This window comes from Podarcis liolepis, assembly GCF_965112155.1.
Source record: "Podarcis liolepis genome assembly, chromosome: 5".
Classification (NCBI taxonomy): domain Eukaryota; kingdom Metazoa; phylum Chordata; class Lepidosauria; order Squamata; family Lacertidae; genus Podarcis; species Podarcis liolepis.
The window spans coordinates 94,573,301-94,590,095 of NC_139556.1; the positions used below are offsets into that span (position 1 = coordinate 94,573,301).

A 16,795-nucleotide genomic window follows, 5' to 3' on the forward strand; every position below is an offset into this window, starting at 1 on the left:
TGCAGCTGGTTCTTCCTGACTAAGTGTGCAACTTTTTATCAAGATCGTTTATACAAAATGTAATTTCTTTCAAAAAATAATAATAGGCAGGTTGCAAAGTGTTTCTTTTTTTAACTAAACAAATTCAGTTCATAGCATCTTCTGGCAACAGAGTTAGGTGAAATCTTGGGGAGGCATTGCCCATTGGAGAAGACTGCCCTAAATGATGACTAATGACCCCCCCCCCAAAAAATCTGCATAATAATGTTAAAGGTTTGGAGGTCAGTGTGGATGATACACGTGGGTCCCTTCGAAACCTGTGATCCTGAATAGCTGAGGTTAGAATGTATAAGAGGAAATGAACCAGCCGAACCAATTCCTTTGTTAAGGTAATGGCCTCGGCTGGCTTATTAAGTACCACCATTTACATGTCCAAAGAGGCTGCCCTGTTGCCATAAGACATATGGGTAGGCCTTTACCCACCTCACCTGGCTGGATGCCATATCATCATCATCATCATTTTATTATTTACACCCCACCCAACTGGTTGGTGGCTTACAGCACATATAAAAACATAATAAACCATCAAACATTAAAATCTTTTCAATTCAGAGCTGCCTTCAGGTGTCTTCTAAAAGTTTTTTAGTTCTTTATCTCCTTGAGATCTGATGGGAAAGCATTCCACAGGGTGGGTGCCACTACCGAGAAGGCCCTCTTCCTGGTTTCCTGTAACTTCACTTTTCGCTGTGAGGGAACCGCCAGAAGACCCTTGGAAGTGGACCTCAGTGTCCAGGCTGAGTGATGGTGGGGGAGATGCTCGTTCAGGTATAGTGGGCCGAGGCCGTTAAGGGCTTTAAAGGTCAGCACCAACACTTTGAATTCTTGTGCTTGGAAATGGTGGAGATCCTTTAGGACCAGTGTTATATGGTTCTGGTGGCTACTCCCAGTCACTAGTCTAGCTGCGGTAAGAATGGGCGAAGCGGGGCTGTGTGTGAAGAGAGTTTGGGGCAGATACTGGAAGCTGGGAGACAGGCTTGTCTTGCTCGCTGCTGGACTCAGAGCTGTGGCTTGGGGCCTTCCTAGAAATCCAACAGGGAGGCAAGACCTGTTGGAGTGTTAATACTGTGTGCCCCTCCATCCTAGATTGTATTTACAGTCATACCTCATGTTGCGTTAGGTTCATGTTGCGTCTTTTTGGCTTGCAAACCCGGCAAACCCGGAAGTGTATACTTCCGGGTTTCACTGCGCGTGCGTGCGCTGAAGCATCCTGCATGCTTCGTGCATGTGCAGAAGCGTTCTGCACACTTCACACATGCACAGAAGTGCTCTACTGCGCTCCGCGCTTGCGCAGAAGCGCCGCTCTAGTTGCAGACTTTTCAGAACGGATCGTGTCCGCAACTAGAGGTACCACTGTATGTGTAAATAAAACCACATACCCTAAAGACACTACAGTCTCTGTTGACCTTCATTCCAAGGAAACTGAACCCAGGAGTTTCCTTTCGCTTGGATATTGGGGTACATGCCACAGCATGTTCAAGCCTTTATATCGGGAGAGGGAAACATCTGACCCACCAGATAACAGAATCTCCCACCATCCTTGGCAATTGCCACACTGTCTCAGGGCTGATGGGAGTTTAGAGGCGGAAAAAAAGGCGAGGAGCGTTTTGAGTTTCGTGTTTTATTTTGGAAGCACCTTTGTTTTGGTTTGTGTATTGTTAGAATACGCATTTTCCAGCACGGTCTCCATAATGTAGCACTGCAATTTTGGACACCGGGGAAGGAAAGAACAGTAATTCCTAGAGAATACACCTGATATATTACTGCGGTCCCTTCTGTCCGGTGCTGTGTATATTCTTCCCTTTTGAAAGGAGAAACACCCCAAACCACACCTGCTTCTCCACCCAAGAGTGCCATCAATCTGTTAGCTGAATAGTAGAGTATGCAGATTAGCAAATTGTTATGTAATTTGCACAACTGATCCGGCTTCTGCCACCCATCAAGGGGAGGGACAAGGAATGACACACAGGACAGAAGCCCCACCCTAATACTGCCCCTCCTGCCCCTGAGTTTTCCACCAAGCATGGAGTCCTTGTTTTCCACCTTGCATCTGTCTAAAGGAGGCAGAAACTAAAGATAGCAGGGAAGCTAGAAGGTGCAGGATCTGTCAGAAGCACCAAAATCTGCGCAGGTAGAAAGCAGGCTGACACAATACTCACAGCCTTTCTTAGGACAGGCTTGGCTTTTAGGGGGGATGTGTGTGTGAGAGAGAAATTATCACTATTTTGCTGCAAGAATGTGAGTTCAGGCTTGGGAGAATATACAAAGGAATTTCATTGACTGGGCAGGTCCCGTAGTTTCTATCAGGCTCTCCTATATCTTAAAGTGGCGAATCCTCCCTGGGCATAATTGTGGCAAAATTGCTGGGAGTGGCACAGCTTCCACTGCTCTCTTGACGACAGGCTTTGCTGCCACGACGGCTGGAGCTTCGGCAGAGTGAGATTCATGGGATGCGTGCGTGTCGTTGTGCGAATGGATGAGGTCAAGGACCCTGCGGCCAGTTCCAGGGGAAGGGATGTTCTTCCCAAGATGATGCATGAAATGCTTGATGAAATGGGAACCGCCGGCCTAGAAAAGAAAACCATTATGTCCAGTCTGCTGGTGCTAGCCAGAACACAGTCCAAATAAATGAATAAATAATATACAGACCACTCAGCTTGAAGCTCTGAGCCGGTGCAAATCTCATGAGGTGCAATGACTTTCCCCATCCACTCCCATAAACAAAGAGGGCATGGGAGATATTAGGGTTGCCACCTGCCCTGTAAAATACAGGACTGTCGGTGTAAAATGCCAGGTCCTGTATTTCAGGTCTTCATCTCTCTCTCTCTCTCTCTCTCTCTCTCTCTCTCTCTCTCTGTGTGTGTGTGCCAAGTTAGGGATTCTCTCCAAATGCAACTGTTTGAAAGGTGTGGGAAAGGTCATGTAATTAAGCTCTGGGTAGCCAAGCACAGACAGATTTACAAATTTGTGTGTTTGTGTGTGTGAGTGACAAATTGTAGAGGGACCATTCTGTTAGGATGCGAAAGATTGTAATGAATTGCTTTGAAGTCACTTCAGCAGCAGATGGGGGGGGGGGGAGTCGTCCCCTAACCATTCTGCCCTCCCCTGCCCTGTATTTTGCCAGAGGCAATCCTAGGAGACATACCCAGAGATCTATACGGCTTGTGTTTCTCCCCAATGCACAGCCTCACGGCCCTACAGAAGGAGGAACAGGAGGCAGAAATCCTTCACCATTAACAGGACGAGCTTTGGTCACCAGCATGGTGAAATCGCCACTTCTGTTGAGCCATTAAAAGTCCTCTGTTGTGTCTGGGTTCCCAGCCAGCAAATTAGACCTCTTTCACAGAGGTAAATCTAGATGGGCAACCTAATTTAAAAATGACAATGGTTCACTGAAATAAATAAACCAGCCGGTATTAGTGCTGATGAAAGGACCTCTTCCTATGTATGGCAGGTAATTCTGTTGCTTAAGGTGGCCCAGGCGGTCTTTTGGGGTAGGCCCTTGTATCCTTGCAGCAATTCTGGGCTGCATCAATAGGAGTATAGCATCTAGATCAAGGGAAGTAATAGTGCCACTGTATTCTGCTCTGGTCAGACCTCACCTGGAGTACTGTGTCCAGTTCTGGGCACCACAGTTCAAGAAGGACACTGACAAACTGGAATGTGTCCAGAGGAGGGCAACCAAAATGGTCAAAGGCCTGGAAACGATGCCTTATGAGGAACAGCTAAGGGAGCTGGGCATGTTTAGCCTGGAGAAGAGGAGGTTAAGGGGTGATATGATAGCCATGTTCAAATATATAAAAGGATGTCACATAGAGGAGGGAGAAAGGTTATTTTCTGTCCAGAGAAGTGGACACGGAGCAATGGATCCAAACTACAAGAAAGAAGATTCCACCTAAACATTAGGAAGAACTTCCTGACAGTAAGAGCTGTTCGACAGTGGAATTTGCTGCCAAGGAGTGTGGTGGAGTCTCCTTCTTTGGAGGTCTTTAAGCATAGGCTTGACAACCATATGTCAGGAGTGCTCTGATGGTGTTTCCTGCTTGGCAGGGGGTTGGACTCGATGGCCCTTGTGGTCTCTTCCAACTCTATGATTCTATGATTCTATGATTCTATGATCTCCTCCCCCTTCCCCGCCTTTTCAACTAATGCATCTTTCTTGGATTATAGGGCAGCTGAGCACAATGGTGCTAAATAACGACCCATCACCTACCTTAATTCACAGAATCATAAAATTTTAGAGTTGACAAGGGTCATCTAGTCCAACCCTTAGTAATGCAGGAATCTTTTGCCCAACATGGGTCTTGAACCCACAACTCTGAGATTAAGAGTCTCATGCTCCACCAACCGAGCTACCAAGGCATGCACAGAGACATAGACACATGCACAAGCAAGTTTCATGCAGATTTGTGCCACAGACCAATGCCCTGAGTTTAAGTACCTAGCAATGCCATGAGTGCTAGGAAAGGGGTGCAGCAGGACTGCAACAGGGGCGTGGATAGCAGCCTCTTTAGCTCTAGGGATGAAGAATCCCTTAATTGTTCTGCAGGGAAGCAGGGAAGTTGGCCTTGGGAGGAGCTGGGTCAGGATGCTTCTCTGGAAAAGTGGGTGGGTGGAAAGGTAACGGGAGCCAATTGGGGAAGGCCAAATAATTAGAAACATTCAAAGTCTGGGTGCTACAGGATTTGGTGCAAGAGGAGAAGTGGTCGTGTTTCAAGTCCCAAAGGGCTTTGGTTTCCAAACTAGCTTTCGTGTACACCATCAGACCCTCCCCAGTGAACCTCAGAGCAAGCAACCGGTTGTGAATTCTCTCTGTGTATGAATTGCTGAAAACCATGTTTAAAAATTGCACCTACCTGGTGATCATATAAAGCACAATCTAGGGTGATATCCTCTGCAGGTGGAATGGGCTCACCACCAAGAACAGGAACAGGAGGCAACTGGATAACGGATGCCTTGCAAAACCCATTACGCTTGATAAGGAGGAAGAAAGAGAGAGCAGTTAAGATATCCCCACAGGGACATCCGAAAAGAAAATACTTCATCTCAGCCAGGCAGCATGGTGTAGAAAATTCCATTCATTCCCATCTTCCTCACATAAACCATCCAAAAAGTGTGGGAATCGATGGACTAGAGTGGCATCTGAAGATGTGAGTAAAACCGTTTTACTTATGTAGGTTATATACTGCCTTTTTTCCATCATGGAAGTTAAGACAGTTTTCATGTTATTCCCAGTGAGGTCACCCACCCACCTGTAGACAAGTCCCAGACCTGTTGACCTTTACTCTAGGGACATAATAAAGTTCAGTGGGGTATGCAAGCGTAGTTGGTCTTGCATTCTACATCACTGATGGGGAGCAAGTAGGCACTGCAAATTAATAATTATGAACAGGTGTGAAGAATGCCTTCTCGACTTTGTAAATTAGAATATGTAAGTGATCTAATTAGAACAATGAAGAAACAAATGGGAAAATAAACATCTCACACAGGGAATTTACAGGATACAAAACTGTTTTCGTGGATTTTTTTTAAAAATTGAATATCTCAGCATGAATGGAGGTCAAGAAATCAGTAGCTGTTGATAAGGGACTAAGATCAGGACTGAATGTAATTGGATTAACTAAGATTTTGGAAGCAGAAAGAAATAAGAACTTTACACCCTGAAACCCACCACATGGGAAGTCATTCAAAATGTATAATTGGCCGTATAATTGATCTATATTTGGGTGGGAATTGTAATTTGATATTGAAAAAATGTGGCTGTTATTGGATTTTAATAATTGAAAATTAATAAAAATTATTTACAGATAGAATATGTAAGTGAACTGTGGGGATTGTGGTCCAACATTCTGAAAGACCACACAAGACTGACATCAGGTGATCAGGGATGGCTCAAAACTGCCAGTATTCTGCAGGCAATTCCACTGTTAATTAGATCTGTGCAATTTAAAAGTAAATTGAAGTTCTTTGCTGCCAAGAAATAAAACATATTGTTTTGCAGTTAGGAAAGAGATGGGGAAATGCGTTGAAATCCTTGGGGTGAACAAATGATTCATGGCAAGGCATATAAATATCCTGTAAGCAAATAAATATCAGGATGAATGCACATGACCTCACCTTAAAAAACCACACAGAAGGAATGCTCAATAAAGTCTATCCTCCTTGCAAGCTCTGCGCAAGCGTATCAGGTTGAATGTACAGTTAAAAAGGTCACCAGATTTATAGATGCCACCCCAGTTTCTGATTTGATCCTGGAATGTCCTGCATTTCCTTAGGACGTCCCTATTTTCATCGTAGAAATGTTGGAAGGTATGGAGTTATGCAATCCCTGAGCCAAGGAGATGAGTAACTACAGGGCTGCCACACGTCCAGATTTTCCTGGACATTACTGGGATTTCAAAGGCAGAATTGATGTCCGGGGGGAATTTCCGAAAGGCGGCTCTTTGTCCTGGATCTTAGAGAAGTCAACCCAAAAACTGTGGGGTTTTTTGGCTCAAGAATTCTGGTGGTTTCCTTCAAAAAGCTCAACAACTTTGGGGTGTCCTGGTTTTTACTTTTTGAAATATGGCAACCCTAAGTAACTATACAACCTTTAGGAGACAGCTGAAACCAGTAACAGCAATGCTGTTCTAACCAATGAAATGTACACAAAGCAGTCCAGTATGGGGAAGTGTCTTAATGTTTAATGTTTTAATATGTGTTTATACATGTTAGACGTCACCCAGAGTGACTGGGGAGACCCAGTCAGATAGGTGGGGTATAAATAATAAAATTATCACTGCGGAATGGGACGTCCCTATTTTCATCGGAGAGATGTTGGAGGGTATGAAATCCTGAGGAACCCAAATCCTGAGGAACCCAATGCAAACTTCCAGGGTCTGGCGATTTGAAGTCTGGCAGAGCTAGCAACTCGCTTGTGAACATGGGCCAGATTTAAATCACTTTCACTTGTGAAAAACAGGCATTTCTAGACCTGAAGTCTAGAAATCTTCGAGTTTATATATGTATTTTTCTATAGAGAGAGGGACTTGTAGCCACGGAGGTCAGAAATGTGTGGACTTCATTTTTCAAATGCTTTCTTAAAGGCACAGGGGCCCCGCAATGCAGAAGGGCTGGCAGGCCTCATTTGACCGCAGACGTTACCAGTCCTGGAATCTGCACTGAATTAATTGGGATCCCATCTACTTACCGCATGCTCATCTGTCGCCACGTGGCAGTGTTCTGCAGGGTCTTGGGCTTGTTGCCTTGAGCAGTTAGTGGCAGCAATTGCAAACTCCACATGTGTACCTAGAGGCATATGCTGGGAACGTAATAAGGAACATTTTAGCTGTCTCTCTCAAATGCCGCAACTGAGCAGAAAGAGTCACACAGAATATTAATGATATAAATGGGCATTTGCAACGCTGGGGCACTTTTGTTCAGTTTCCACTCCCTCCCACCAACCCAGCCTATGAAGCTGCCTTCTAGCAACTCAGACCAGTCCTTCTTTCCAATGGAAGTTAGGCTCAGGGCAGCTGTGGGGAACCTGCGTTTTTAGTGGAGCTGGTAGCATATCACTTCACACACACATCCTTGATCCATTTCACTGCCTGCCGCTTTGTTCCAGACTCAGTTCAAAGCGCTGGACTGGACTTTTAATCCTCGAGGACCTTGGGACCAGGGTGTCTCAGGAACCACTTCTCTCCAGATGTTCCCTTCTCCAGGTCCCTTCACGGTTGGAGGTAAAGTGAGCGGGCACTGGAAGCAGGGCCTTCTCTGCCATGGCCCCCCCACATTTGGACCATCTTTCCAAGAAAGATATGCCTTAACCCTTCACTGCTCACTATTTGCGGCCAGCAAAAATGCTCTTAGTCCAACACTCTTGTTTGGACTATTTGTTTTAGAGGATAAGCTTGCCGTTACTGCTTTTTAATTAATTGGTGTTGCTTGGTTTTGTTTTTGATCTGTTGTGCCCAAATTACCTCTGCCCTTGCCTGATCAACTGAAACTTGCTGATGGTCTTCATAATTGGTCTGCCCGTCGTGGTGATTGACATGCACTAGGCTAAACGCAATGCAATTCAGAAGAAGGAGTAATAAAAATGAAATTAAAAATGGATTTGAATATTGAATGCAACGAATATTTTGTCTCCCTCCTCCAACTACAGACGGCGTGGACCGCCAGAATGAAACCTGCACACCAGAATGGACCATTTGGGAGCCGAGAATTGTGTTGCAAAAATCCGAAAGAGCAAAAGTAGAAGGGATAACTGCGTTTAGATCTGTGCATCAGTACTAGAAGTGCAGATCAGCTTGCCTCCCTTAAACATGTGGACTGAACAATGTCTTCAAACATCCCTGCTCTCTACTCTCTCTGTATTAAGGCAGCACTGCTAGTGGCCCTGTCTGAATACTTACTGAGGTAAACCCTCTTGAAAGCTCAAGGAGCTGGTAGTGGGTTCCATTGACATTTTCAGCGTTGAACTTGGCGAGCCCAGAATTAGCTGCCTCCTTCAACTTAGGGTCATCCAGTTTTGACAAAGGGTTACAATCAGGGCAAACATTGATAATATCTTCAACTGAATCTAAGGAAGAAAAAGAGAAAAGTACAGGGTGTTTTTATTTATTTATTTAAGTGAGTAATGTTTTGTTGCTGGCTGGCCCAAAAGGTTTAGGATAGCTGATCAGTTGCTGACATAGGCTGTTGCAGCCATTTTGTGTTGGCAGAAACTTAAGAAATGAACATTTAAGGAATTTATTATATTTTTATTTTGCTCTTCCTCCAAGAACTCACGATGGCCCTGCAAATACCGAGGTCCACCTCCAAGGGCCTTCTGGCAGTTCCCTCACTGCGAGAAGTGAAGTTACAGGGAACCAGGCAGAGGGCCTTCTCGGTAGTGGAGCACCTTCTCATCAGAGGTCAAAGAGATAAATGACTACACAATTTTTCATAGACATCTGTACCAGGAAGTGTTCACTGTATTTTTATATTATGTTGGAAGCCACCCAACGTGGCGGGAGCAACCCGGTCAGATGGGCAGGGTACAAATAATATGTTGTTGTTGTTGTTGTGTGTATTTTATGCAAAATTGCCCAGAAAATGTGCGTGTCAGAAGAAAATGCTGGGCAATTTTCCTGAGGGTTAAAAAAAGAAAAGAAAAACCAACTGGCAAACTCATTTGGAAATGTGGAGAAGTGAACTCAAGACTGGGAGAACGAGACACTGAGAGGAAACAGAAAAAGACCTACCAACCCATTATAAGAGCTGTGTGGTCCCTTCATGTTTATATCAAGAACAGGAAGCCTGTGGCTCCTCTCCAGATGTTGATATTTGGCTATTGTCCAGGCTGGCAGGGGGTGATGGGATCTGGAATCCAACAGTATCTGGAGAGCCACAAGTTTTCCATCCCTCATTCATGTGCATGATTTTGCCAGGACGTGCCTTCCATGATTTTGCCGGGACGTGCCTTCCAGACAAAGATACAGCACACAGGTGGACTGAGGGCCACAGGACACACCTGCCGGATGTACGTTGTTGTTTTTAAGAGCGCCAGGTGTGGCGACATCCAGTCAGGATCAAATCCACATCTCACAGAGCAAGAGTTTAATCTTGTGCTACACAGTTTGGGGGGGGGGAGCCCCAGATGTCTCAGGGACAAACAGCACCTGCGAAAGAGTGGTGCTCACTAGGGCTGAGAAAGGGTTAACACAGCCCCCCACATTGTGCTACTGGTTCTCATTGCCCCACCTGCAGCTGCTCTCTCTCTCTCTAATTTAGATTGAGGTGGAGAACCTTCTTCAAGCTAGCAGTGCCTTCTGGGAACCCTTCATGAGGCCACATGGAAGGCATTTGAGAGGCAGGGCATATCCCCAGGCCAGGCAGAACGACTCAAGGGATGTGCCAAACCGGGCTGGGGAGAGGTGTGCCCTGGGGAGAGTCATGGTAAATGGGGTGAGTTGGAGCATGGGTCACTGACCCCCTATTTCTCAGCCCTGGTGACCGAGGACTGCAGAGCAGCCAAAGAGATTACCTGGAGTAGAGTGGCATTTGCTGGACAGCACTTTGTAGGCTCCATTCACAATGAGGAGTTTGACATCGCAGTCCCCTTCAACAGCCTAGCGGTTCAAAGGAAGAGGATTATGGGCTGGTTATGATGTGAGCAAAACCCTGTTCCACAGCATTGTACATCATTGTACACCTTGTACATCGGCCTACGCTGACCTGTTTGGCAATGTTTTGGACCTCAACGTCCGTTTGCTGTGTTGACAAGGACTGTCGGAAGCTCTGGTCCAAAATATCTGGGGAATGCCTGGTGGGCCAAGGCTGGTACACCATGCTATGCGTCTCCCAGATGCTGAACCCAAAAGGGACCAAAACCCAGCCTAGCAAGCAGTCACTGCCCTGGTCACCTGTGGTGGGTAAGAAATGCCTCGAGGTAAGCAAACTGGGAAGTTTTTGCAAACTGGAATAATGCTCCCCATACCTTCAGGCTATCCTGGTGCTCCGGTGACTAATATAGCCAGTTTATTGTGCACAGAAATACACAATTAACCATTTATATTGGATGACAGGTGTCTTTAAAAAGAGCATGGTGGACTTGGGTAGACTTCATTACAAGACTGCACCATGATCATTTTTCTGTTTGCTTCTCTAGCCACATTGTTGATATTAGTCAACACATTTTTTATTTATTTTTTAATCCATCTGTTAAACTTGTATGACAAGTCCCTCAGGCTGGAAGGCCCACACTAAAGAAAATTGTAATAAGCTACCAGAATTGCCAATGCACTTGACAATTATAAACAAAGGAGCCACGGCACAACTTCCACGAATAGTCAAAGTGGGAAAAGATGCCGTTCTAGAAATAATGAGATAGATTTGAATTTCTTACTTAGTTTCTGTCTCGTACTTTGACCAGTTGAAATAGAACTTGGACGACGTACCATATACAGTGGTGCCCCGCAAGACGAATGCCTCGCAAGACGGAAAACTCGCTAGACGAATGAGTTTTTCGTTTTGGAGGTGCTTTGCAAAACGAATCTCCTATGGGCTTGCTTCGCAAGACGAAAATGTCTTGCGAGTTCCTGCGGGTGTTTTTTTCCTCCCCCCCCCTTTTTCTAAGCCGCTAAGCCGCTTATCAGCTGATCTGATAAGCTGATAAGCCGCTAAAAGCTGCTAAAAGCCGCTAATAGCACTAATAGTGCTAATCCGCTAATCCGTCAATGGACTTGCTTCGCAAGATGAAAAACCGCTAGACGAAGAGAATCACAGAACGGATTATTTTTGTCTTGCGAGGCACCACTGTAATTCAAAGGAGTCCAGATTTTAAATCTGAGACCACAGATTCAAACACTAAAGCTTTTATGTGTGGCAAATATTTAGGTTTTGGGAGGTTGTATTTTTATTATTATTATTATTTTAGGATGTGTTTGTGATCCCGAACACAATCAACTTTCACTGTCAATTCAAATTTTGGCACAATAGGTTATGCAGAGTCAGTCTATCTATCTCACTACTGTGTACAAGGGCAGGCAGTGGCTCTCCAGGGTTTCAGGCAAGGAGATGATGGAAAATTAGGAGGTCTGGGATAGCTCACCTGGTAGAGCATGAGACTCTTAATCTCTGTTTCATAGGTTCAAGCCCCACATTGGGCAAAATATTCCTGCACTGCAGGGGGTTGGATTAGATGACCCTTCCAACTATACAATTCTATGACTCTATGAACCTAGAACCCTCAGCATGCAAAACAGGTCCTCCATCCAGGGGCGTACGAAGTGGGGGGCAGAGGGGGGCGATCCGCCCTGGGTGCCACTCTGGGGGGTTGTGTGTGATAAGATGGCCCCTGCCTCCCTCCAGCTGTAGAGCGGCCGAGGGCACACACAGTCAATATGGGTGCTGCTGCTTTCGCACGCCATCCATACGGGCTGCCGTGCGTGCGCACTCCGTACGGGATGCCACACATGCACAGTCCATACAGGATGCCACTTGCATGGCAGTCTGGATGGCCAGCCATATGGACGGTGTGTGCGAGTGCCTTGCGCACTCCGTACAGGATGCCACACATGCACAGTCCATATGGACGTCATGTGTGCGCCACCAGGTGATTCACCCTGCCCATCGGCGTCCTGCCCCGGGAGCCGGAGAGGGTTTCTCCACCACTGGCTCCATCACTGAGTCACAGACCTTGAATGTTGGGCATCATCACCCGTTGAGGTTTGGGAAAGGTTAGGGTAGCTGAATTCCACTGGAATGAATCAGACTAATCTTTAGCGGCTGGTCGTCCATTAAATTGTAACTCGGTTGTTCTTGTGGACAGCCTAGTACCTGCTGAAATCCTTGCAATGTGTAGTTGAGTAAGTGGATCTTGATTTGATCCATAAAGGCACTTCCCACGCTCTCAATCAAGAGACTTGGTTGAGGTTATATAGCTCAGGCAAGTTATGCCTTAAAATGTTAAGGGATCCTGAGTAAGAACGCTTGCTGTGTAAATTAAACTTTTGTTGGGTGCAACTTTGAAAAGTAAAATCAGCACCGTCCTGGTGAGCAGGACAGTTGAGTTGCAAGCAGTCAGCCGGTATTGACATGCCTTTATTATTATTGCTATTAATTTGACTAAATATATGATGCATGCACCTAAGAATCCATGTTTAAATTCTCCACAAGGTTAGCAAAAGGTCCAGGAACTCACATGCTGTGTCTGTGGCCTTACGGTACAATTTTCAGCAGGCAGTGGGTTCGACACATGGCACTCAGTCTCCAATAAGTCCAACTCAAGGAAGGCTATCTTCCCAAATGGCCTCTGTGGATGAGGAAATGAGAGAAGGTGAGTAGATTAAAAAAAACAACTTGCTTACATTTATTTAACCAGCATACAGCTAAAAGGCCCACTGGGAACCAGACAGAGGGCCTTCTCGGTAGTGGCGCCCACCCTGTGGAACACCCTCCCTTCAGATGTGAAGGAAATAAGCAGCTATCCTATCTTTAAAAGACGTCTGAAGGCAGCCCTGTTCAGGGCAGTTTTTAATATTTAATGCTGTATTGAACACTTGATTGGGAGCCGCCCAGAGTGGCTGGGGAAACTCAGCCAGATGGGCAGGGTATAAATAATAAATTATTAGACAGGAGTGCCTGTTGTGCTCTAGTCCATGGGGTCACGAAGAGTCAGACACGACTAAACGACTAAACAACAACAACAACAACAACTATTATTATTATTAATCCATAGAGTGCTTCACAGTGTCAGTTCCCCTCTTAACAGATGTGCCAAAACAGAAATATCTTCAAAATGGTATGCCATTGTCTTTGGTACTTCCTTTCAGCTCCCTTAAAGAGAAGAGGGCAGGATGAAGGGGAAAGGGAAATCTATCAATGTTTCCTGGTCTGAGAGCTTCTGTAGAGACTTACTCTGAACTCCTGGCATTATGAAGCTTTCTTGGAAGCCTGGCTCGCTTCTTTCCTGTTCTTGAAGCTTATGTTTGATTTATTTATTTATTTATTTATTTATTTATTTATTTATTTATTGCCTTTTACGCCACCTTTTACTCCAAAGTGCTCAAGGTGGCATATGTGGTTAACCCCCTCATCTAATCCCCATAACAACTGTGCAAGGTAGGTTTGGCTAAGAGGCACTGACTGGCCCAAGGTCACCCAGTGAGTTTCATGGCTGAGTGGGGATTGGAGCCATCAGTATATAAATGCAACAAGCAAGCAAACAAGTGGATGTTCCTGGAGAGTGGTGCAGACTTTGAGTGGTGTTCAGCTAAGTACAACTAATTATATCGAGGGCTTTTTTCAACCGGAACTCAGTTCCAACACCTCTCAGGTGGACACCATTGCCATTATAAGAAAACAAGGCGGGTATTCGTGGTGCGTTCCGGCACCTCTTGAAACGAGTGTGCATGAGTAAATTAGGGCAATTAATTTCAGTGGGTCTCCTCTGCATAACTGCCACCCCTTCATTCCCACAACACTTTCGGTGAGCCATTCAGGACTTGCACAACTTCAGAATTGGGTAGATGTGATTCTTCCAAATGCAATAGGGACACTCACTGGACAATCAGACATTTGGATGCCTTTAAACAACTGAGTAAGACGTGCCCAGGTGCAATCCACACCAAAGCTTCCATTGTCCGTGTGGGTACACTGTGTGATAGGAATTTTATGGTCTTAGATATATGGCAATATTCATAACCGCACGTACATAGATCGGCACAGGAGGGCCAACCTGGAACCATTTTGATTCCTAAACTGAGCAAATGTTTTCTCTGCAAGGTCAAACTGGAAAAGTCTCCCCATTGTCTCTTTCCTCACAAATCCTGTCTTAAGGACACATTTAAAACATGAATAGGGTGTGAGCCTGTGACCTGGCCCAGGAAAGAAGTATTTTACCACTACAAAAGAATGGCCAGGCTGCTCAGGCAATCCAATCAAGTAACCTGCCAGACAGGAAATAAACAAGCGACAAGAGAAAAACAATATTGAAACTTCTGTTTTAAGACCACCTTTTCTGTGATGTATCTGAGGAGTGGTCTTAGGTTACACCCCTTCTGTGATGTATGTATAATGTTTCTGGGGGTGGTCTTGATCTACAGGATGGGAATTTCAAAGGTCTTTATAAGCCCTTGGACAGCATTTTTGGGGGTCCTCCTCCTCTCCTGCGAGTGAGGGGAGCACCCTGTTGCAACAGATCAATAAAGATCAAGCTTACTAGCTGCTTTGCTTCTCAATATTCTCTGGTTGGCCTCTGTTATTCTCTCCTACCAATAGGGAACCTATGTAAGGACTCTATATGGGCTCTTGGATACCCCATAAGGGAAAAGGGCATATTTTTATTTACAACAACTGAACCCCAATGGCTTCTCAGTGGAAGGTTGGTAGTGAAATAAACCAACATTGAATAAACGATTCAAAGTGTTGGTGCTGACTTTTGAAGCCCTAAACGGCCTCAGCCCAGTATACTTGAAGGAGTGTCCCCACCCACATCATTCAGCTTGAACACAGGTCCAGCGACAAGGGCTTTCTGGTGGTTCCCTCACTGCAAGAAGTGAGGTTACAGGGAACCAGGCAGAGGGTCTTCTCAGTAGTGGCACCCGCCCTGCGGAACACCCTCCCATCGGATGTCAAGGAGATGAGTAACTATATAACTATTAAAAGGCATCTGAAGGAAGCTTTTTAATGTGTAATGTTCTATTATGTTTTTATATATCTTGGAAGCTGCCCACAGACCCTCCCAGTGTCCCTATTTTCCAGGGACGGTCCTGGATTTACAGAAGCCATCCTGGTTTCTGATTTGATCCCTAAATGTCCCGCTTTTCCTTAGGCCACCCCCTTTTTCATCGGAGAAAAGTTGGAGGGAATGGAGTTATGCAACCCCCGAGCAAAGGGGATAAAATACAACCTTGAGTAGACATCTGAAGGCAGCCCTGTACAGTGGTACCCTGGGTTAAGAACTTAATTCATTCTGGAGGTCTATTCTTAACCTGAAACTGTTCTTAACCTGAAGCATCACTTTAGCTAATAGGGCCTCCTCCTGCTGCCGTGTGATTTCTGTTCTTATCCTGAGGTCTTAAACTGAGGTACTATTTCTGGGTTAGCGGAATCTGTAACCTGAAGCGTCTGTAGCCCGAGATACCACTGTATAGGGAAGTTTTTAATGTTTAATGTTTTATTATGTTTTTATATATATTGGAAGCTGTCCAGTGTGGCTAGGGCAACCCAGTCAGGTGAGTGGGGTGCAAAAAAATAATATTATTATGATGATGAAACCTCATAATGAAGGTTTTGTTCTGAAGCAGGCTATTGGACTGGTGCCGCACAGTTGAAGATCTTACATAGCCTTCACTCACACCTTGTATGATCTGGAGAATGACCTTCCTCCCCACCCGCCGGGAAGCACTTACCCGAGGGAGAATCTTGACCTTCTCGATCCTGTTTAGGGCGTACTGATACCCGTGGTTATTTTTTGCGTTGATGTACTTCACTGCGAAGTTTGCCATGTGCTCCGTCTCAACGTCATCGCAACCAGGAAACTCTCCCTCAGGGAGGGGAAGGAGTACACCTGTATCTGCTATGCATCCCACGATCAGACCCAGGAGCGCTGGAGCTACCAGTGATCTCATGGCTTCGCCTGCAGAAGATCTAGGGAGGAGGGTTGTGCTGGAAGGAAGGGTGGAAGGAGCCACAGCAGAGCTCCCATTTATACAAAGATGATGCCCCCCGCCTCCCATCCTCGGCCCATGAGGAGGCCTGCAATATTTGTTCTGGGTCCAAAAAAGCGACCGCAAACAACAGAAAGGGAAAAGTAAATATGCGCAGGACACTGAGTTAAAGGTTTATTAGATAAGGGGGAAATTGCAAAGTTTGCTAGAAAGAAGATGGCATGGGCAAAAAATCTCAAAGCGTCATTTTGGTCCCATTTGCCAGACACTAAAAGGGCATTATGGGGAATTAGGCTGTAGCTCACTGGCTGGGGGGGCAGGGGTCCAGTGTGTCCTGCCAGGCCATTTCCCCAAACCACACCCACCTGCCCATCAGGTGACATCACTGGTGACATCATCTGATGGGCAGAAGGGTTTGATCCTGCCTTGGCTGCACTGGTCTGTTGCCAGCAGGAAACGGGTTCACGCAGCCAGGGTGTAACTATTTATTATTGTTGTTGTCACAAAATGTCTCTCTTAAAACCACTGAGTAATCTGTCCTGCTAGGCCTTGGGAGGGACTTGGGAGGGACTTGGTATTCAAGCCGTTGTCCCCCCTCAGTCTACCTGAGAAGCTCGGCAGGT

General features: G+C 45.7%; 1 protein-coding gene across 1 annotated transcript; it reads right to left on the reverse strand.

The window, feature by feature from the left end:
• Positions 1-1,641: 1,641 nt before the first annotated feature.
• On the reverse strand, positions 1,642-16,288 carry AHSG (alpha 2-HS glycoprotein). Its single transcript, XM_083504476.1, has 7 exons — positions 15,915-16,288; positions 12,704-12,814; positions 10,046-10,130; positions 8,433-8,599; positions 7,226-7,336; positions 4,893-5,009; positions 1,642-2,604 (listed from the first exon to the last, which is right to left on the reverse strand). The coding sequence occupies exons 1-7, from the start codon at positions 16,239-16,241 to the stop codon at positions 2,350-2,352; spliced, it is 1,173 nt and encodes a 390-aa protein (XP_083360602.1). The 5' UTR covers positions 16,242-16,288; the 3' UTR covers positions 1,642-2,349.
• Positions 16,289-16,795: the final 507 nt, after the last annotated feature.